The sequence below is a fragment of the Podarcis liolepis genome, assembly GCF_965112155.1.
Source record: "Podarcis liolepis genome assembly, chromosome: 5".
Lineage (NCBI taxonomy): Eukaryota > Metazoa > Chordata > Lepidosauria > Squamata > Lacertidae > Podarcis > Podarcis liolepis.
Window position 1 is genome coordinate 13,740,211 of NC_139556.1, and position 21,936 is coordinate 13,762,146.

The following is a 21,936-nucleotide window of genomic DNA, read 5'->3' on the forward strand; positions in this document are numbered from 1 at the left end:
TTGACTTGACACCTGATTGTTCCCATGTTGAAAAATTTCAGTTTGCTTTCCAATGTTTTCATACTAGAGTAGTTAGAGAATGTTTTCTGTAGCTCGTTCCTACAGAGGAATTTTTGTTTCAGGAACTGTACTAGATAATGAATGACCAGGAAATCAAACTAAATCATTGCATAGTGATCTATGATAGCTTTTTGGTGCATTTGAGTAATCAAGCTGCGATTCTTTTTTTGATTAAAAAAACAATGAATGAACTCATCTTACAAAATCAGAAGCTGCTTAGTAATAGAGGTGGAGTATTTGAGAAGATAACAACCAGGAAAGGTTGAAATTAGTACATTTGTGGTTCCCTAAATAAATGTGAAGAATTACATTCCTTGACCTATTGCCCCTTGTCTTCCTAAAAGACCTGGCCAGAATAGAAACCCACAGACAGGTGTTAACCAACGCCAGCAAAGACCTCGCAACGTTTTGCAGGATCGGTCTTGTTCACCACACGGATAGAGCAGCTTCGCTTGTGGAACATGGCAACACACTTCTCCCTGTCGTAGTTGATAGGTCTGAAAACTCTATAAACAATGAAGACAGAGAGTCAGGCCATATGGCAGAGATGACAGGAAAACTAAGAGGACTAGAGTCAAAATCAGCACAGTCTCCAGAGGGCCGCAGCGTTTGTGGTTTTAAACTTTAGGAATGGAATTTAGACGAAGAACCACTTCAGAGGCATGCGAATGCATTCAATGGCAGAAAACAATCTCTAACCTGACATATTAATTATTACAGGTGTTACTTTCCAGCAATCTTACATACAAGTGCACTCCCTCCAATATTTATCCAATGAAAATAGGAACATCCTATTCCAGGCATAGGCAAACTCGGCCCTCCAGATGTTTTGAGACTACAGTTCCCATCATCCCTGACCACTGGTCCTGCTAGCTAGGGATGATGGGAGTTGTAGTCCCAAAACATCTGGAGGGCTGAGTTTGCCTATGCCTGTCCTATTCCATACTCTTCAACGTTTCTCCAATTGTTATGTACTGAAGTTTTCACCCTGGGCCAGCAGGGGGATACTGTAGATAGTTATGCAAATAAGGGATCGAAAGTGACGTTCAGTGATTGGATAGTTTTAGAAAATTGTTACAGTTACGTTGTACTGGAGCTCTATACAGTGGTGCCCCGCAAGACGAATGCCTCGCAAGACGAAAAACTCGCAAGACGAAAGAGTTTTCTGTTTTTTGAGTCGTTCTGCAAGATGAATTTCCCTATGGGCTTGCTTCGCAAGACGAAATGTCTTGCGAGTTCTTGCGAGTTTGTTTCCTTTTTCTTAAAGCCGCTAAGCCGCTAATAGCCGCTAAGCCGCTAATAGCCGCTAAGCCACTAAGCCGCTAATAGCCGTGCTTCGCAAGACGAAAAAACCGCAAGACGAAGAGACTCGCGGAACGGATTAATTTCGTCTTGCAAGGCACCACTGTATAAGCAGGCTGACTGAACCCTTCAGTTCAGTTCAGTTCTGGCCTGTGAATAAACAAGAGCTGTTTGAAGAATCGCTGTGTCATCTGATATGTTCACCCACAACTTAACACCAATGAAAACAGAGATGTCCCTTCCAACATTTTTCTGATGAAAACAGGAACATCCAGTGCTATCTTTCTAGAAAAAGAGTTGCTGGAATTCACCATGAACACCTCCCTTGTTTTCTTATAATGGCAATGGTGCCCACCTGAGAGGTGCCAGAACTGAGTTCCGGTGAGTTCTGGTAGGGGGGGAAGCCCTGGGGACAGCTTCTGTAAATCCAGGACTATCCCTGGAAATCAGGGACACTTGGAGGGTCTGCAAGCGCAGTGGCTGAAAACATGTGCTAAAGTTCAAACACCTGAACTGGCATTTCAGTGTCATTAGCTAACCTAGGAGAGAAATCTGCTTAGCCTCATTCAGTCCTGAAAGTACAGACAGATGGCAATTATGCTATTCTTGAGGAACGTTAAAGAGGTGCTTTAGCCGATACTTTACCTGGAGATGCCAATGCAAAATTCACTAGCCCCAGGACCGCAAATGAGTTTGGGGGCTGAGGTAATTCACACCACAAAGGTGAGGGGAGCATTCGAAGTGAAAGCAATGTTGTTGATTTCTAAGTATATAAATAAAACAATGTTCTTACATTGTCAATGTTCAAGAGCCCCAAATCGTTATCGAATATAAATTAAATGTGGAGAAAGGTAGCGTTGACTGGTATTTTATGTGTGATGGTTGACTGGGATATGTTGGCTTGGGATGCAATAAGTAGCAGGTGGTAGTTGCAAAAGAGTAAAAAATTTACTGTATTTGGAGTAAAAAAAGCAGAGACATCACCTTGCCAATAAAGGTCCGTACAGTCAAAGCTATGGTTTTCCCAGTAGTGATGTATGGAAGTGAGAGCTGGACCATAAAGAAGGCTGATCGCCGATGAAATGATGCTTTTGAATTCTGGTCCTGGAGGAGACTCTTGAGAGTCCCGTGGACTGCAAGAAGATCAAACCTATCCATTCTTAAGGAAATCAGCCCTGAGTGCTCACTGGAAGGACAGATCGTGAAGCTGAGGCTCCAAGACTTTGGCCACCTCGTTAGAAGAGAAGACTCCCTGGAAAAGACCCTGATGTTGGGGAAGATGGAGGGCACAAGGAGAAGGGGACGACAGAGGATGATGTGGCTGGACAGTGTTCTCAAGCTACCAGCATGAGTTTGACCAAACTGTGGGAGGCAGTGGAAGCAGTGGCGTAGCGTGGGGGGTGCAGGGGGGGCCGGCCGCACCGGGCGCAACATCTGGGGGTTAGGGTTAGGGGGCGCAAATCCACGGGTTAGGGGGCGCAAATCCATGGGTTAGGGGGCGCAAATTACTTGCCTTGCCTCGGGTGCTGACAACCACGCTACGCCACTGAGTGGAAGACAGGAGTGCCTGGCATACTCTGGTTCATGGGGTCACAAAGAGTCGAACACGACTAAACGACTAAACAACAACAAGTCCAATAGAATTCTATGGAGTTACTCACAGGTAAGGCTATAAATAGCATTGCAGCCCCAAGCATGTACTGGATAAACTAGGGTTGCATATGTAATCACGTGTCTCATATGTTCTTGGGTACTTAGAAAGAAATGCCAGCAATTAAAAAACACCCATAAACTTGTTTTTAGAACTTGAACTTACAAGCTGCAGCATATCAGTTCTTTTGGTTTGCATTCACATCTTTGGCAGTTGTTAGTTTTCCATACAGCATTCACACGGTGCCACCTCCCATGCTTAAAGCATCCTGAAATGTGCAGAACAAACAATGCTGGTCGGAATCTAGTAATTTATAAAAACCAGAGTCAGAAACTGGGGTTTTTGCTTGCTACAAGATGACTTGCTTCAGTGAAGCTTCAGTCAACCTGTCCATGACTTTTTTGCTATTTGCTTATGAACTGCTTTGAGCTTCTTTTTCTTTTCAAGCCGTTATATAAATATTAAAAAGGTAAAGGTAAAGGACCCCTGACAGTTAAGTCCAGTCGCAGACGACTCTGGGGTTGTGGCGCTCATCTCGCTTTACTGGCCAAGGGAGCCAACGTTCGTCCGCAGACAGTTTTTCTGGGTCATGTGGCCAGCATGACTAAACCGCTTCTGGCGAAACCAGAGCAGTGCACGGAAACACCGTATCCCTTACCGCCAGAGCGGTACCTATTTATCTACTTGGACTTTGACGTTCTTTCGAACTGCAAGGTTGGCAGAAGCTGGGACTGAGCAACGGGAGCTCACCCCGTCGCGGGGATTCAAACCGTCAACCTTCTGATCGACAAGCCCAAGAGGCTCAGTGATTTAGACCACAGCGCCACATGCATCCCTTTTATATAAATGTTAAGAAGCAATAAATAAACAAATGTTTTCTATCATTCCATGTAAGCTGCCTAGAAGTTGTTTTTTTTAAAAAAAAACAACTACAGTGGTACCACGGGTTAAGTATTTAATTCGTTCCGGAGGTCCGTACTTAACCTGAAACTGTTCTTAACCTGAAGCACCACTTTAGCTAATGGGCCCTCCCGCTGCTACCATGTCGCTGGAGCACGATTTCTGTTCTCATCCTGAAGCAAAGTTCTTAACCTAAAGCACTATTTCTGGGTTAGCGGAGTCTGTAACCTGAAGCATATGTAACCTGAAGTACCACTGTAGGCTGTTTATAAGCCTTGTCAAATAAATAAATAAATTTAGAATATCTTGGAGGCCACGGTGTGGGTCTCAACTTCAGAACATCCATTCTTGTTCTTGTGTTATACATCACTTCTGTTTACACAAAAACAGCCAGCCAGATCTACCTGTGCCAGCTCTCTCTCTCTCTCTCTCTCTCTCTCTCTCTCTCTCTCTCTCTCTCTCTCGCTCTCCCTCCCTCCCTCCCTCCCTCCCTCCCTCCCTCTCTCTTTCCTCTTCCTGGCCCTTCTGCTGCCTCTGGTCCCACTATTTGCTGCCATGATAGTTTTGGCACCGAGGTGCCAAACTTTGAATACAGGTAAAATGGGGCTGATATTTTGCCTGCCGCTTCCCAACCCAGCAAAAGGTTTTGAAAGCCCATATTCACTCCAAATATGCCAAATTCTAAATTTACTGTCAAAGTTCCTTCTCCACAATTTTCTTCCTAACCCTGATGGGAACTGTAATCCAAAACACCTGGCAAAGGTTGCAGTAGAGCATAACCCTAGAATCAGAAGACACGCCTCTCCTATGGCGGAATTGGGCGATATAGATAGCAAAAGGCTCAATTCTCACTGGCTGCAAAGAGAGACTCTAAGCTCAGGGCATCACTCCAGCAATTACTCTGAGTAGCATCAGAGTAACTCATGGGACTGTCCTTCTTGTGCAACCCTAGATCATGCTGGAGAAAAATTGTGAGGAGCATCTTCTGCCTCCGTAAATCCTGTTTTTCTAAGCATGGCAACATTCAAACACTGAATTCTTACCCTTTTCGTCAGCTGGTTTTATTGAGCACTGGGCATTACACAAGGTCCCCAAGAGGGCAAGGACCAGGAAGGAGAACAGCAGGAACTTCTGTGGGAGAGAGAGAGAGAGAAAATTGCAACAAGCATCTCAGTTGTTACAGTGAATTGTTGGAATGGACATGCGAAGCAGCAAACACCATAGAAAGCAAAAGAAGAAGTAAAGTCTAAAAATATTGCTGGAAGATTAAACATTTTTAACAGCCTTTCCCCAACCTTGGGTCTCCAAAACCAGCATTGCCCCCCAGAGAGCCTGGCCAGTGCTGAGAAAAGAAGCGGGTTACCGTAGTTCAACAACACTGAGAGGCAAAGCTTGGAGAAGGCTGCTCCTAGGAAGATAATCCTAGTTGTATGAAAGTAAAATGCTCAATGACAAACCTGGACAGCATCTTAAAAAGCAGAGACATCACCTTGCCAACAAAGGTCCGTATAGTTAAAGCTATGGTTTTCCCAATAGTGATGTATGGAAGTGAGAGCTGGACCATATAGAAGGCTGATCGCCGAAGAATGGATGCTTTTGAATTATGGTGCTGGAGGAGACTCTTGAGAGTCCCATGGACTGCAAGAAGATCAAACGCATCCATTCTTAAGGAAATCAGACCTGAGTGCTCACTGGAAGGACAGATCGTGAAGCTGAGGCTCCAATACTTTGGCCACCTCATGAGAAGAGAAGACTCCCTGGAAAAGACCCTGATGTTGGGGAAGATGGAGGGCACAAGGAGAAGGGGACGACAGAGGATGAGATGGTTGGATAGTGTTCTCAAAGCTACCAGCATGAGTTTGACCAAACTGCAGGAGGCAGTGGAAGACAGGAGTGCCTGGCGTGCTCTGGTCCATGGGGTCACGAAGAGTCGGACACGACTAAACGACTAAACAACAACAACAAAAGGCTCAACCATCATTGTTTAGGACCATTTGAGGCGTTGCTCCTTCTTTTCCTTTCCTAGAACCCATGACCACTGACCCAACAGAAGGTTAGGCACACAGAGATGTCAGAGAATTCTGACGGGAATAGAAATTGACAATCTTCACTTATTCATCCCACGCGCAGGATGGCTATCAATCCAGATAATAGGTTGGGTATTTGCTGTTCACAAATGATACATGGCTGATGGCCCCCTCCCACAGATTTGCATTCTGTTTCCTTTGCATTGGTGTGGATTGATGCAATTATAACACAGCCAAACATCTGATCCCAAACGCCTCCGTTTTGGAATGTTTCGGCTCCCAAATACCGAAAACCTGGAAGTAAATGCTCCGGTTTTCAAACATTTTTTAGAAGTCAAACGTCCGACACAGCTTCCGCTTGAGTGCAGGAATCTCCTACAACCAATCGGAAGCCATGTCTCGGTTGTCGAACATTTCAGAAGCCGAATGGGCTTCCGGAATGGATTACAGTGGTACCTCGGGTTACATACGCTTCAGGTTACAGGCGCTTCAGGTTACAGACTCTGCTAACCCAGAAATAGTACCTCGGGTTAAGAACTTTGCTTCAGGGTGAGAACAGAAATCGTGCTCCGGCAGCGCGGCAGCAGCGGGAGGCCCCATTAGCTAAAGTGATTTCTCAGGTTAAGAACAGTTTCAGGTTAAGTACAGACCTCCGGAACGAATTAAGTACTTAACCCGAGGTACCACTGTACGTTTGACAACCGACTGTATTATTATATTAGTGGATGGAGAGTTTAATGACATAACTGCCCTGAGACCTGTGGGTATAGGGTAGTATACAAATTTAAATAATAATGATGATAATAATAATAATAGTTTCATCAGAAGCTGGACTGCAAAAGAATAGAAACGGAGCTGTATGAAAAGACTGCAGAGCAGAACACAAATCAATGCCTTATACATCCCTAGGAACCCTTAAGCCAATTTAAATCAATGAATTTGTGTGTACCTAACTCTGCGAAGGATCAGAGTGATATTTGAAAGTACTGAAGTCATCATGAGTTGCTTCCATGAAAGTATATATAAGATCACATTCTTAATCTAATACCATACATTCCACAAGAGAGTGACTCACCATCACAGCGGTGTTCCACACGTCCGGAGACCTCTGAGGCTTTTTCCAAACATTGTTTGTGACTTTATACTGGGGGCATCAACAATAGTTGCCAAATTGCAGGAACCCGAACACAATCAGACAATGGGCAAGCTTGTCTCATTTGTCCTGGCCTCGTTTTCTAGGAGGGTAGCCTTCCAACGTTATTTTTAGAACCGTAGTGTTAGGCCAATGGATCATTAATACGGATCACCTGTGTTTGCTCGTAACCTCAAGAGAATGATGAAGCAGTCACCTCACTTTGATTCAAAAATAAGCGAATTAAGAAGAATTAAGTTCAAGGGATCTGTGTTCTGGCAGACCATCAAAGAGCTATTTGGGGAAAGCGCAAATGTCGGGGAGAGCACGTTTGGGGAAAGCTATTGTTGCACTGACCTGCTATGAGTAAGCTATTCAAAGTTTAAATAAGTCACCTGGAATAAACAATGAATTACCCCTGGCAGTCGTTTTATGTAAAGTGTGTTTGGATAGGAATGAGACATTTCAGTTCTAGACCACTGATTCCAAAACGCATGAATAAAAAGTTACTTTATTTGCTTATTTGACTTGAACTCTTTGCCTATGTGACTTTCTCATTTGTTCTAAAAATGGCTTAAATATTCCATGTTCAGTTTTAGTGACCATAACAAGTGTCCCAACAGCATTCTGTTCTTTGACAACACAATAAACTGGATCACTGTCCTACATGTCTGCTCCATTGAGCTCAATGGAGCTCACCGCTGGATAACTTGAGTATAGGACTACCGTCTTAGACTCCTATTTTCCACTATAAAATGCCATTCCCCCACCCTCAACCTTTATCTGTCTTTCTAATTACCGTAACTAAGTTTGCTGCTTTTGTCACCATAGCATAAGCAATATAACCAGGATAAAAGCTGCTAAAATAAAATAAGTGAACAGATCAGCTACCTTGGTTGACCGAATCATAGAATCATAGAATCATAGAGTTGGAAGAGACCACAAGGGCCATCGAGTCCAACCCCCTGCCAAGCAGGAAACACCATCAGAGCACTCCTGACATATGGTTGTCAAGCCTCTGCTTAAAGATCTCCAAAGTAGGAGACTCCACCACACTCCTTGGCAGCAAATTCCACTGCCGAACAGCTCTTACTGTCAGGAAGTTCTTCCTAATGTTTAGGTGGAATCTTCTTTCTTGTAGTTTGGATCCATTGCTCTGTGTCCGCTTCTCTGGAGCAGCAGAAAACAACCTTTCTCCCTCCTCTATGTGACATCCTTTTATATATTTGAACATGGCTATCATATCAACCCTTAACCTCCTCTTCTCCAGGCTAAACATGCCCAGTTCCCTTAGCCGTTCCTCATAAGGCATCATTTCCAGGCCTTTGACCATTTTGGTTGCCCTCCTCTGGACACGTTCCAGTTTGTCAGTGTCCTTCTTGAACTGTGGTGCCCAGAACTGGACACAGTACTCCAGGTGAGGTCTGACCAGATCAGAATACAGTGGCACTATTACTTCCCTTGATCTAGATGCTATACTCCTATTGATGCAGCCCAGGATTGCATTGGCTTTTTTAGCTGCCGTGTCACACTGTTGGCTCATGTCAAGTTTGTGGTCAACCAAGACTCCTAGATCCTTTTCACATGTACTGCTCTCAAGCCAGGTGTCACCCATCTTGTATTTGTGCCTCCCATTTTTTTTGCCCAAGTGCAATACTTTACATTTCTCCCTGTTAAAATTCATCTTGTTTGTTTTTGCCCAGATCTCTAATCTGTCAGGGTTGTTTTGAAGTGTGATCCTGTCCTCTGGGGTGTTAGCCACCCCTCCCAGTTTGGTGTCATCTGCAAATTTGATCAGGATGCCCTTGAGTCCATCATCCAAGTCGTTGATAAAGATGTTGAATAAGACCGGGCCCAAGACAGAACCCTGTGGCACCCCACTAGTCACTCTTCTCCAGGATGAAGAGGAACCATTGATGAGCACCCTTTGGGTTCGGTCAGTCAGACCGAAACATGGAAGCATACGCTTATGAATAAACCGGGACTGGCCCACACATGAGGCCAAGTGAGGCCACTGCCTCGGGTGGCAGGATCCCCAGGGGCAACAGATCCTGATGTCAATCTTTCTTCCCCACTTGTTCCTGATGTAGATCATCATTCACCCCTTCTTCTCTAGTGGGGAGGAGAGGCACTATTTGGCGGTTTGCCACAGGGGCCAAAATGTCTTGGGCCAGTCCTGGAATAAACGGACGTATTTGTAAGAATACCAAAAAGGCCTTTCAGTATAACAACAACAACAATTTTATTATTATTTTATATGCCGCCCATCTGGCTGGGTTGCCACAGCCACTCTGGGCAGCTCCCAACAGAATATTAAAAACACAACCAAACATCAAACATTAAAAACTTCTCTGAACAGGACTGCCTTCAGATGTCTTCTAAAAGTCAGGTAGTTGTTTATTTCCTTGACATCTGGTGGGAGGGTGTTCCACAGGGCGGGCGCCACCACCGAGAAGACCCTCTGCCTGGTTCCCTGTAACCTCACTTCCCACAGTGAGGGAACCGCCAGAAGGCTCTCTCTCTTAAATACTCTCTCTGCTAAATTCTTTTTGCACAAGAAGAATATATGAAGAATTCTAAGTCCTCAGTTTGGGTATATTAACATTAAATCTGAGCAGAGGAGGGCTGCTTATCAGTGGGAAATAACACCCCCTGTGTTATAATGTTATAATATTATAATTAAGGTAGAGGTAAAGGGACCCCTGACCATTAGATCCAGTCGTGACCGACTCTGGGGTTGCAGCGCTCATCTTGATTTATTGACCAAGGGAGCCGGCGTACAGCTTCCGGGTCATGTGGTCAGCATGACTAAGCCGCTTCTGGCGAACCAGAGCAGTGCACGGAAACCCCGTTTACCTTCCCGCCGGAGTGGTACCTATTTGTCTACTTGCACTTTGACGTGCTTTTGAACTGCTAGGTTGGCAGGAGCTGGGACCGAGCAACGGGAGCTCACCCCGTCGTGGGGATTCGAACCGCCGACCTTCTGATCGGCAAGTCCTAGGCTCTGTGGTTTAACCCACAGAGCCACCCACATCCCTTAATGTTATAATTATATGGATGTTAATGGTACACCATGTTTGTGTTTTTTAAACTGTGAGGTTACTTAGACAACAAATAGGTTTTTTGTACCTTGTATTGTGGCATATTGCTGACCCTGATGATTCATGTGTAATTATATTATCTTTTGGGGAAACGGAAGGTCTTACGATGATAAAGTCATGGGTTTTTTGTTTTTAAATTGAAAATGGTGTCCTGCTTAATAACTTTCAAGAGGCATTTTATTTGTGTGACTTTCTTTGGGGTACATCTGAAAGTCAATTTTCCTACTGGTGGAGAAGTTAAATAGGTGACCAAAGCTGAAGGAAAATCAGTTTTAATAAGTCCCATACTCTGGGGGACCTAACTTTGCAATGTCAGGCCAGATGGACCAGTGAAATGCCACATTGTTGTTTAGTCATTTAGTCATGTCCAACTCTTCGTGACCCCATGGACCAGAGCACGCCAGGCCCTCCTGTCTTCCACTGCCTCCCGCAGTTTGGTCAAACTCATGCTGGTAGCTTCGAGAACACTATCCAACCATCTCGTCCTCTGTCGTCCCCTTTTCCTTGTGCCCTCAATCTTTCCCAACATCAGGGTCTTTTCCAGGGAGTCTTCTCTTCCCATGAGGTGGCCAAAGTATTGGAGCCCCAGCTTCACGATCTGTCCTTCCAGTGAGCACTTAGGGCTGATTTCCTTCAGAATGGATCAGTTTGATCTTCTTGCAGTCCATGGGACTCTCGGTGTCTCCTCCAGCACCATAATTCAAAAGCATCAATTCTTTGGCGATCAGCCTTCTTTATGGTCCAGCTCTCACTTCCATACATCACTATTGGGAACACCATAGTTTTAACTATACGGACCTTTGTTGGCAAGGTGATGTCTCTGCTTTTTAAGATGCTGTCAAGGTTTGTCATTGCTTTTCTCCCAAGAAGCAGGCGTCTTTTAATTTCGTGGCTGCTGTCACCATCTGCAGTGATCATGGAGCCTAAGAAAGTAAAATCTCTCACTGCCTCCATTTCTTCTCCTTCTGTTTGCCAGGAGGTGATGGGACCAGTGGCCCTGATCTTCGTTTTTTTGATGTTGAGCTTCAGACTATATTTTGAGCTCTCCTCTTTCACCCTCATTAAAAGGTTCTTTAATTCCTCCTCACTTTCTGCCATCAAGGTTGTGTCATCTGCATATGGGCTTCAGCAACTGAGCTCTTTGATGCAAGCTCCTTTGCTGCCCTGAAATTCTGGCCCAGTGTGTTAGTTGCGATTTGACCTTATACTTAATTAAAACGAGACAAGTGTAAACTGCAGCCTTAAAGCTTGGTACAATGGTGGGAGTGTTGCAAAATAAAAAATTGCTTTAAACAAACAGGACGGGTAAAGAAAAGGTTCCTGCTAGTTCTGAGAAAATGGTGTATTTGCCCTCTATTCTTTACCCAGCAACCTTTGAGAGCGTCTGATGCTGACAATTCCACCGAACTCAGTTCTGCGGGTGGCAAAGCTTCTATATTGAAATCTATGGAACCCAAGAACCATTCCTTGTGCAAGGTTCCTTCCACTTGTTCCCAATGCAACACCAGCAGCATATTTTCTTGGAAATCGCCCTGCATTTAGCCTCCTCCTCCACCCCAGATTTGTATGGAATTCCCCTGTCATTCTTAGTAACTAAACAACAACAACAACAACCACATATCTGTGAACACGTTTGCCAAGTTCATCTGAGAAGTTTGCCAACATTCCTCAGATGAAAATAGGGACATTTCTCACTCCCCCCTGCCAACTGACCCTCCTTGACCCTTCCATTTTTTTGTCATCCCCCAGAGCATTTATACCACCCTTATACCAACGGCACACACGCCCCCCCTTCCCAGTCCTGAGAAAACACATTAATTCTGATTTTATTTTATGCTGTGCTGTTCTTTGGTAGATTAACAAAAAGGAAAACACACGCCAATCAATAAATTTTAGAAGGAAACAAAATTAGATGCAGATGCACAAAGCATTGAAAATAAATAAAATAAAATAAAATAAGACTCCTTGTGCTCCACTCCCCCTTTCTTCCCACCCTGGGGGCTCTGACCTCTGCCTGACCCCCCAGAGTTGGTGCATTGCATGGGGCTAGGCTGTGGTGGTTGCAGCTCAAGGGAGGAGGCAGGCAGCAGTAGCAATGGCGAAGCCATAGAGGGCATGCAAGTTATTCATCCTGTATGTTTTGGATGCGGGTGGCACTGTGGGGGACACAGGTGGCGCTGTGGGTAAAACCTCAGTGCCTAGGACTTGCTGATCATAAGGTCGGCGGTTCGAATCCCTGCGGCGGGGTGAGCTCCCGTCGTTCGGTCCCAGCTCCTGCCCACCTAGCAGTTCGAAAGCACCCCTAAGTGCAAGTAGATAAATAGGTACCACTTTATAGCGGGAAGGTAAACGGCGTTTCCGTGTGCGGCGCTGGTGCTGGCTTGCCAGTTGCAGCTTCGTCACGCTGGCCACGTGACCCGGAAGTGTCTTTGGATGGCGCCGGCTCCCAGCCTCTTGAGCGAGATGAGCACGCAACCCTAGAGTCGGTCACGACTGGCCCGTACGGGCAGGGGTACCTTTACCTTTACGTTTTGCCCATTGGCTCACCAGTCTTGTCTGCACCAACCCGTTTAATATCTCAGAAATCTGTGACTAGGGTGAATCCTAAATGCAGGAATCTTTAAACTGGTGCTGGATTCCGATCAGGCATCACTGCCTTTCCACCATGTTGCTGCAGCAAGTTGAGCATTTCTTCCCCTGGTGGCAAAATCCAATTAAATCCTTGATAGTGTCCATCTATAAGCCCAGATGTCAAAGCTTAATGCCAGATGGAGTCCGAAATGATGTTAAGTAGCACAGAGAACAGCGCAATTTCCTAAATGAAACACTTAACCCCTTGAGTCACATCAGTCGGTGGAGTGAAGCAGCCTTTGATAAACAAAATGGAGAATTACCGAAAACCGTTAATGAGAACTCCGGTATATAACAGCCTGGGAGCCCTGAGGGAGAGAGAAAGGGCAAAGTGGGGGGTGGGACTAAAGTGGGATGGTGGGACAAGGAAGGGAGAAGCTCCTCTCTGAAAAGAGCAATTGGTCCTTCTCCTGCCAGCCTGTTGGATGGGAGGAAGCAAGAGAAGGAGAAAGCAGAAAACAAGAGAGAAAAGGGATGGTTCTACCCTCTCTGGGCTCTGGGCTCACCCACAGCAGGCTCTGGACTACCCAAGGCATGTGGGCCCCAAGGAAATGGCACCCACGATAATAATGCAAAAGGTTTCTCATCACTATTGTATGCTACTGGTTCCCAGAGCAGCTCCTGATCATAGCTGTCAACTGTCCCTTATTTGGCGGGAAAGTCTCTTATCCCAGTGCTGTGTCCCGCTGCTATCCCTTATTGATGATGTCCCTTAAATTTCCCAGGTTTCAAAGGAAGCAGCTCCTCTCCCTCCCTCCCTCCCTGCCGGCCAGGGAGGAGGGAGGCTCCAACTGTGTTGCTTGGCTGCGTTGCTCACCCAATAAGGAGTCTCAGAACGACTGGGGGGTGGAGCTTGCATGCCTTGTGCCGATCAAATCGGCCGCGTTGCCTGGGGACTCGCCTTTGCTCAGTGCTTCCCAGCAGAGAGGTGACGGTGGTTTTCCTTGCTGCATCCCCTTTGCTGGGTTGCTGCGCTGTGGGAACCACTGCTTGAGGCTTCGTTTGGCTGCTGGCTGGGCTTCCTGCCTTTGGCTCGGAGGGGCTCCGAAGTTGAACATACCTGTGCTGGGAAAATCCCTTATTTTGGCTGCCGATCCCTTATTTTCGAGGCTGCTGGTCCCTTATTTTCAAATCTGTAAGTTGACAGCTATGCTCCTGATGTTCCCCACTCCCAATATGCTTGCAACTGAATATGCTCACCAACTACGGCTGGGTCACCTAGGCTACATTTGAACTAACATATTCGGGGCCGGCCCACCCATGAGGCAAGGTGCCTCAGGCAGCAGGATCTACACATAGGGTTGCCACTTGTCCTGTATAATACAGAGCAGGCCCCTTTCCCCTCTGCAATGCCCTTTGAATCCCACTTCCTGCTTGTTCCCAAAATTGATCTTTATCCCCCCTCACCCGGTTCCCAATGTATAGGTTCCTTCACCCCTTCCACCCAAGATGGGGAAGGCGCCATTTTGTCGTTCGCCTCGGCTGCCCAAATCTCTTGGGTCAGCCATGAACCTATTGATCCCTCACTTGTTAGACTGGGATCTAGGGCAGTGATATAGTTGAGCCAGAGCCTTCATGGCTCCGTGGCTGGAGCTGAGATTTTAATTGCATTGTCGGTTATTTTAGCCTGAAGAGCCTGAGTGTCTAACCGTTTTCAGAAATGGAAAAAAGAATTGAGAATGAACAAGTTAATATGTTTACGCTATCATTTCACCCCTTGTAACAACTAATTATGTCAGAAGAACAGGATGAAAGGAGCCTGAATGTCTGAACAGCTAGTCCTTTTTTCTTGCCTGCTAGAATGGGAGACGGGGAAACACATTTTTGAGGCTTACTTAATTCAAGGGTGAGGGAAGCTGTCTTGATAAAATAATCTTGGATGCTTGATTGTGGAAACACCCCCCACCCCGGTGATGTAAGGCTAGAGAGGATTCTGGTAATCTTTTACTATTTTTCAGGCTTTTAAAGATAAGTTTTCAACTGGAACTGATGGAGAGTGTTTATGAAGTAAACCCCTATCCAATAAAATCTATATATCAGTGTATCAAATACAGTGCAGCCCAAGGAAATGTTTATTAACCTATGTCTCTGGAAAAAAAATGTTACTCAAAATCAGAGCAAATTGATACTCCAGACTGCTTGGCATTTCCAAGAGTAATTCAGTGAGGGGACGGCTAGAGAACAGCACTGGAAAGAGCTACAAACCAACTGCTTTAGCCAGTCAGCCCAAGAAAGGATTTTTGCACCTGCTTTTTGCATGTTGCCCAATTCATGATCACATCAATAGTCACTTCCAGAGGTTCCATGTTCCCTTGCCCCACCGTGTGGCCAAGACTAGGTAATTTCATGTAAACCCAACTGGCTTGAAAAACAAAAACTTTTTTGCCTTCATATACAGTACTCTGCAGAATTGCTGTAGGAGTTCAGCCTAAGACTTGCAAGATACACCACATAAAATGGTTTTAGTCCATCCAGTATGCTATTAACTAAGTACCAGAAGATCACAAAGCTGAGTTCTGGATTCCAAAGGGCAGAACTGCAGATTCCAACATTAATTACAATTAATTTGAGGGTGCGGATTTGAGGGTGCAGATGTTACACTGGAATCATGCTGGTAAGACCTTCTGGAATAATTCTTGACATGTTTATTACAAGATAGTGTATATACTGGTACACTGATCATGAAGAGTTTTGAAACCTACTGTTATGTGAGTTTTCCTTTTTGTAACTTTTGTAAAAACAATATACCATTTTGTTCATATCTATACAATTTTCACAATCAATAAAACATTACATTTAATTTTAAAAAATCAGAGACCTTGAATCAAAAACGCTGTTGTAAATGTCAGCAATGGAATGCAACGGATTTGTAAAAAGTTGTCAAATTAAACAGAACAAACACTTGGTTTTCTTGTAAATTCAACAGTGTAAACGGGTTTTGATGCATGCAATAATGGAATACTGAACAGTATAGTTTTTGTAAAATATGCAGGGATTTATGATATGTAAAAGGAACCATGGAAAGAGGAGAAGTCATTGATAAGGATGTAAAATGAGTATTTTAAATTGTAATATATATAATATAGCTTGGGTTTTTCTTCTTTTCTTTGTCCTCCCGTTTGTATTGAGCTGCTCTTATTTTAGTTGCCGGCAGGTTATAAATAAATATCTTCCTCCTCTTCATCGCCTTCACTCTCAGAACCCCACATGCTTTGGTTGAGATTCCTGCACTGCCGGGGCGCATAGCTGTCAACCGTCCCTTATTTGGCGGGAAACTCCCTTATCCCAGCGCTGTGTCCCGCTGCTGTCCCTTATTGATGATGTCCCTTAAATTTCCCGTGTTTCATGCTCGCCCGGCTCAGGAGGGAAGCTCAGCTCAGGGTCCTCCACCATGAGAGAGAGTGCGCACGAGCTGTCGCGTCTCCGTCTCTCCCTTTTCCCCCTCAGGGGCGCGTCATGAGGAGATGGGTGGTGGCGGGCGGGCAGGCAGCCCCTCTCTTGCGAGACTTCCACCGCACTGCCAGGGGAAGCCGGAGGCAGCGGCTGAGAAGGCGGCCTGAGGGAGGAGGAAGAGGAGGAGATGGGGAGGGACGCAGAAGGGCGGCACTTCAGGGCCGCGGTAGCGCCGCATCTGCCTCATGCCGGGCTCACGGGCGGCGTGGGCGAGAGTCTCTCTCCCTCCCTCCCTCTCTCTTGGGCGGGGAAGGGCCGATGGAACTCCTTGCACCAGGACGACGGCAGCCCCAACGTGCTGCTTAGCATCCCCTCCAACCAGTGCAGCATCTTAATATAGTGATTTCCCCCTCTGCATCCCTTTCATAACTCCATTTTTATAAATCATCTGTCCATCCACAGTTCACATTTTTTGTTATGTACTGAGTTGAATAGGATCCAAACTGCAGCAGTCTGATTGGTCCTAGAACAATAGGATCCAAATTGCAGCAGTCTGATTAGTCCTAGAACAATAGGATTCAGAATGCAGCAGTCTGATTGGTCCTAGAACAATGCAGCAGTATGATTGGTTGGCAGGAACCACCCAATCATGCTCCAGATAGAAGTGAATCCACAACCTGATTGGCTTACAGTAGAATTCCGGAATTAGCCAATCATGTGCAGCCCATTGTGTAAATAGTGTATATAAAGCAGATACTGTGAGGGGACTATTATTCATTCCTCCTCACCACTATGAGCTGAATAAAGAGCATGAAATCACTTTGTGACTCTGAGTATATTTCATTTTTACTACAAGTTTTCTGTCAATGTATGTAACTCTTGACAATAGCTTTTCAACTAAATTATAAACTTTCCCCATTCTTTATTAAAGAGGTCCTCTTCCTGGTTTCTAATGCTGCCTGGAAGCTTTGCCATCTGGACGTCGTCCATCAGTTTTGTCTGCCCCTCTTCTTTGGTGGGAGTTGTAGACCCTTAGGATCATCTAGTCCAACCCGCTGCAAAACACAGTCAGTGGCAGCCAAAGCAGCAGGGCTCCATCAGTGCCGGATTGATGTATAAGCTAAGCCCAAATCCCTTCTTTTGGCTGCTGATCCCTTATTTTCAAATCTGTAAGTTGACAGCTATGCCGGGGCGGGGGTGGACTAGATGACCCATGGGACCCTTTCCCCTTTCTGAACGATTCCATGAGAAGGGGGCGGGGCTCTATGTGGAACGTCCAGCCTCGGCGTGCGCGCGTGCGCACGCGCCAGCCCTTTCTCGCGCAGGCGCCCTCACGGCTCCCTCCCCCCCCCCCGCGCGCTTCCGAAATCTCGAAAATGAGGCCGGAAGCCGCGGAGCGCGGGGCGGCTCTGCCCTTTTTTTTTCCTGCCTCTAACAGCCGGCAGCCCAGTCACGCGACCCGCCCCGGACGAGTCAGCTGACCGCTGGGCCGAGGGCGGCAGTTAAACCGCCGTCGCGAGGGGCGCCTCAGCGTCTTCCTGTCAGCGACCATGTCGTCGTCGGCCGCTTCTCCTCCCGCGTCGTCCTCGTCGTCCTCGTCGGGGGCGGCGGCGGAGGCTCCCCCCGGGGCTACGGCGGCTGCGGCGGCGGCGCTGCTGCTGTGGGAGCGAGCCTGGTCCCTGGAGGAGGTCCGAGCCGGGAGCCCGTGCTGGTCCTTGGCCGCCGACGCGGGGGTGAGAGGCCGGGGCCGCTGCCGGATAAACGCGTCGTTAGGGGGTTTGCCACCCTCGCGGCGGCAACAGCGCTCCTGAGCGCGTGCAGAGAGCGCAGCCCGTGCCCAGGGTGCCTGCGGAGGGCGGGGGGCGTTGCTGTCGTTCCCCTTGCCCTGCCCTGCTAGGGTCGCCCCCTGTCCTGTGTAATACGGGATGGCCTCCTGCTTCAATGTAAAATGCTACGTCCTGTGTTGATAAACAGTTTTCGTCCTGTATTTCAGGTCTCTTTCTCTCTTTGCCAAGTTAGGGATCGTCTCCAAAAGCACGTTGTGTTGTTGTTTTTAAGATACAATTTATTAATTTTGTAATAATAACAACAACAAAACCAAAATAACATCATATCCAAAATTTAACTCATATATCTTAATTGACTTCACTCCCAGTCCTGGTTCCATTATTTTATACTAATTCATGCACGTCTATAGAATCTTATATTCTTAACAGTCCAATTTTAAAATCCTACTCATCTTGTTACAAGTGATATTTAGAAGTTTGACTAATGTAGAAACCTATACACAAAGCTTGCAATATATGCCTTAAACATTTTCCCTTTTTTAAAAAAAACACCGATGTCCTTTTCTCTCTTGGGTTTCAAATTGTGTAATATGTCCTGCGTAGTTCATTAGTTTGTTTTGCCAATCTTCTTCATATTCTTTGGCCAAAAGCATGTGGTTTTTTTAAGGGGGTGTGAAATGTCGTGTGTTTAAGCTCCAGATAGCCAAGCACAAGATTTGCGAATTTGTGTGCATGTGTGACAAATTCCAGAGGGGCCATCCCCTTAGGCTGCTCTAGGTTGTAATGTAATTGATTGTTTTGAAGTCACTTCAGAGCCAGATGAAAAGAAAAGAAAAGAAAAACCCAGCCCGCTCTATGTTTTGCCAGAACAAAGGTGGCAAACCCTACTTCTTATGCTTTAAAAGCCTTGGCCGCCATAGGGAGAAGAGCACGACATGCTGCAGGTAGCAGGCATGCACTGCCAGAAGAATAAGAGGAATTGTAGAACTGTAGGGTTGTAAGGGACCCCAAATCTTAACTACAAAGCATCCATGACAGATGACCATCCAAACTCTGCTTAAAAACCTCCAATGAAGGAGAGTCCACCACCTTCCAAGCAAGTCCCATTTTGCTGTCGGAACAGAAGGAAGGCTTGTGTCTTCCTTTCAGAAATGAGCCATCCTTCCGCTGGCGGTGGAGTTGCAAAAGTGGTGCAATGTTAGTTCCCCACCTATCTTGTTTAAGTGTGGTGGTGCCTAAAGGCAGTTGGGATGCCAAATTGTGGCACTACCACCTGTGTATTGTATGTGTGGACATTTGCAACTCACCCAGGAGACGGACGCAGCCTTTCACCCCATTGCCTGCACCCCATAAGAGATGATCCCTTACACCCATGGAAAGAATGTGTGTGTGTGTGTGTGTGGTAAGCTCTGCCCACATGGGCATGGCCAGGGAGTTGCAGGGGGGCAGCTGCCACCCCCCAAATCAAGTAGAAAAATAAAAATACTAAACTAACTGACCATTCGTGTTGCTGATAGTTTGGTTCTGCCCCCCACAACAAAAGTCCTGCAGCCCATGCATGCCCACCCCACTGTACCCAGCAGCCATCTCCCCCACCGCCCACCCAGAGCTCTGAACATAATACTACTCCTTGCAAGTCATCCTGATCTGATGCTATGCCAGAAGGATAGCTAGCTGCCAGATGTGTTGGTGGGAGTGGCAGGGTTGACCTATGCATCCCTGCAAGCACGTACTTGTTTTTACAATGTGTATGGGAGTGGTGGTCATCTGAACCCTCTTAATGTCCGACATGTGGGGTGTGGTAGGGTATAAGAGCTCTTCCCAATAGCCATGTTCTGCCTGTGGAATTCCTTGGGGAAAACAGCTTTGTAGGCCAAATGGCCCTGTGGGCTGGAGGTTCCTCACACCTTCTATAGTACATAGAGCACCATGAGCTTCATCTTTGTTTATTACAGTTCAGATTCTACTCTCAGTTCATTCTCCAAAAATATGGTTGTTACACAGTCGGTAGTATATTTTTAGCTGCTTTCTATAAACTGCCTGTGTTGCATTTTTTAGTTGCTGGATAGCAAGCTTGATTATTTTGTAGGAAGAACACTTTCCTGTTCTCCTTGTCTTACATCATTACTTCAGTTTCTAAGCTATGGCTTAAAAGTCTGAGCAAGTGCATATTCTGTTTTTGTAGCTGTTGCGGTTTTTGCAAGAATTCTCCCAGCAAACTATCTCCAGGACACATGAAATCAAGAAGCAAATGGACAGGCTGATCCATGAAACCAAAAGTGTAGATTGCCGGCTGCACAATGTCTTCAATGGCTTCCTCATGCTTTCAAATACACAGTTCATTGAAAATGTGAGTGTGCAGTAATTGAATACTATGATATGAACTGAGATATGCTTAAGCCAACTCTGGTGTAGTGTGAGAAGGCATCATAGAAGGAAGTGCTCGTAATGAACACAATAGTTCTAATAGATCTGATTTGTGTGCCTATCCCTTGCAACTCCGAGTACAATATCATGTAAGCAGGTAATTGATTACTGGGTGTTTTTGAATTCCATAATGCAAGGATAGATTCTTGCTCTCTGAGATGTGTAAGAAATGGAATGCAAATATGAAAAATGAGGAATGGCTGACTTGTTGAACAGTAAATTTTCAGATTATGCTATAGCATAACTAGTTTTAAGTGAAAGGGAGGCAAAGTACATGGGTAAGGGGAGCTGAACACACCTCCAGGCCACCAGATTTACAACCCCCAGCTCCTTTCTTCACTATCATATTTTCCACTTGGGGATCATGTACATGAAGTAAAAGAATCATTTTAGGAGAGGAGCTATGGGGGAGGGGGTATTGTTTGTCTCTTTGGCTTGAAAGCTCCCCCCACCCACTTTATCTGTGATGGTGCAGGCTAAACAGATGCCGTAATCTTGTTTCATTGGGCACTTGCTGTTCAGCTCTTCCACTGAAAAGTATTAATAGCACAGGTAGCATGGTGACTCGCCTTTGCTTGTGAAGGCTATTTGTATCAGATGCTGAAACTTAATAAAAAAAGTTTGAATTAATTTTATAGAGAGTGTATGATGATGAAGTGGAAGAAACCATATCCAAACCTGAAGTGAGCGACAGACCAGAACAGGCAAGTGGATTATATAAGAATATGTAATAATACATAAGAATATGCAATATATTGGTAATGGTAACCTTCAATATTTATTTGCAATGCTGAAGATTACAAATTGAAAGTTCAGGGAAGGTGGGAGGAGGTATTTATCAATGGCAGACTCTCCCCACACTTGCCAAAAAATGAGTTCTGCTTTAATCATGGAGGATTCAGATGCAGAGGGCAGTGATGGCTGGTAGGAAGCTTCTCCTCTGCAAGAGCAAAACTGCAATATTTGCAGGCCATTGTTATATTTTGAGAGTAGTCAGTGTGTGTCAACCACCTCCTGCCTACCAGCTCCTGGCCCCTCTCTGGAGCTGCCAAGCAAGCACATTCAATCTCTTTGAGGGCATGCTCTGCCTCCTTACACCTCCCAAATTACCTTTCTCTTTCCACCATTCTCTTCCTTTCTCTGAGGTGGGGAGGGTGGGAGTCTGCTTGTTGAAAGGTTCAGGAGGATGAGCTATAGGTAACATAGTTTCAGAGGGTGGTGTCCAATGGTATTTTGTTCCCCTCTCAGCTGCCCACTTCCTTCCTCTAATGTGTAATAATGGATTTCATGTGCTTCAGGCACAGGTGAATCATTTCATTTGGAAGCCTTCAGATGAATGATGTTCCTGAGCTCTAAAGATCCTATTTTTTATGGCTTTAGTCTTTGAGAGAGACTGTAATTCCATCTTTGGCATTTCCTGCCCTGTGTTGTGATATCATTCTTGAGTGCAGTTTAAAAGGCAGACGTGTCAAAGACTGTGAATTGTTTCAGGATTGAAATCATCCCATCCCCTCCCCAACATGAT

The 21,936-nt window shown here is 45.7% G+C and overlaps 2 protein-coding genes across 5 annotated transcripts in view; one reads left to right on the forward strand and one right to left on the reverse strand.

Moving 5' to 3' along the window:
• Nucleotides 1-436: 436 nt before the first annotated feature.
• On the reverse strand, nucleotides 437-16,444 carry MSMB (microseminoprotein beta; the record flags this gene model as incomplete). The annotated part of the gene is made up of 4 exons (XM_083505320.1): nucleotides 437-566; nucleotides 3,179-3,281; nucleotides 4,957-5,044; nucleotides 16,412-16,444. The coding sequence occupies 4 exons, from the start codon at nucleotides 16,442-16,444 to the stop codon at nucleotides 437-439; spliced, it is 354 nt and encodes a 117-aa protein (XP_083361446.1).
• Nucleotides 16,445-17,516: 1,072 nt separating this feature from the next.
• LOC310706448 (WASH complex subunit 2-like) overlaps nucleotides 17,517-21,936 on the forward strand; it is a 44,484-nt gene continuing 40,064 nt past the window's right edge. For all 4 annotated transcript variants that reach the window (XM_083502174.1, XM_083502176.1, XM_083502175.1 and 1 more), the window contains exons 1-3: nucleotides 17,517-17,930; nucleotides 20,170-20,334; nucleotides 21,050-21,115. In XM_083502174.1, the coding sequence (XP_083358300.1) occupies nucleotides 17,748-17,930; nucleotides 20,170-20,334; nucleotides 21,050-21,115 (414 nt within the window). In that variant the 5' untranslated portion in view covers nucleotides 17,517-17,747. The remainder of the gene's footprint in view (nucleotides 17,931-20,169; nucleotides 20,335-21,049; nucleotides 21,116-21,936) is intronic.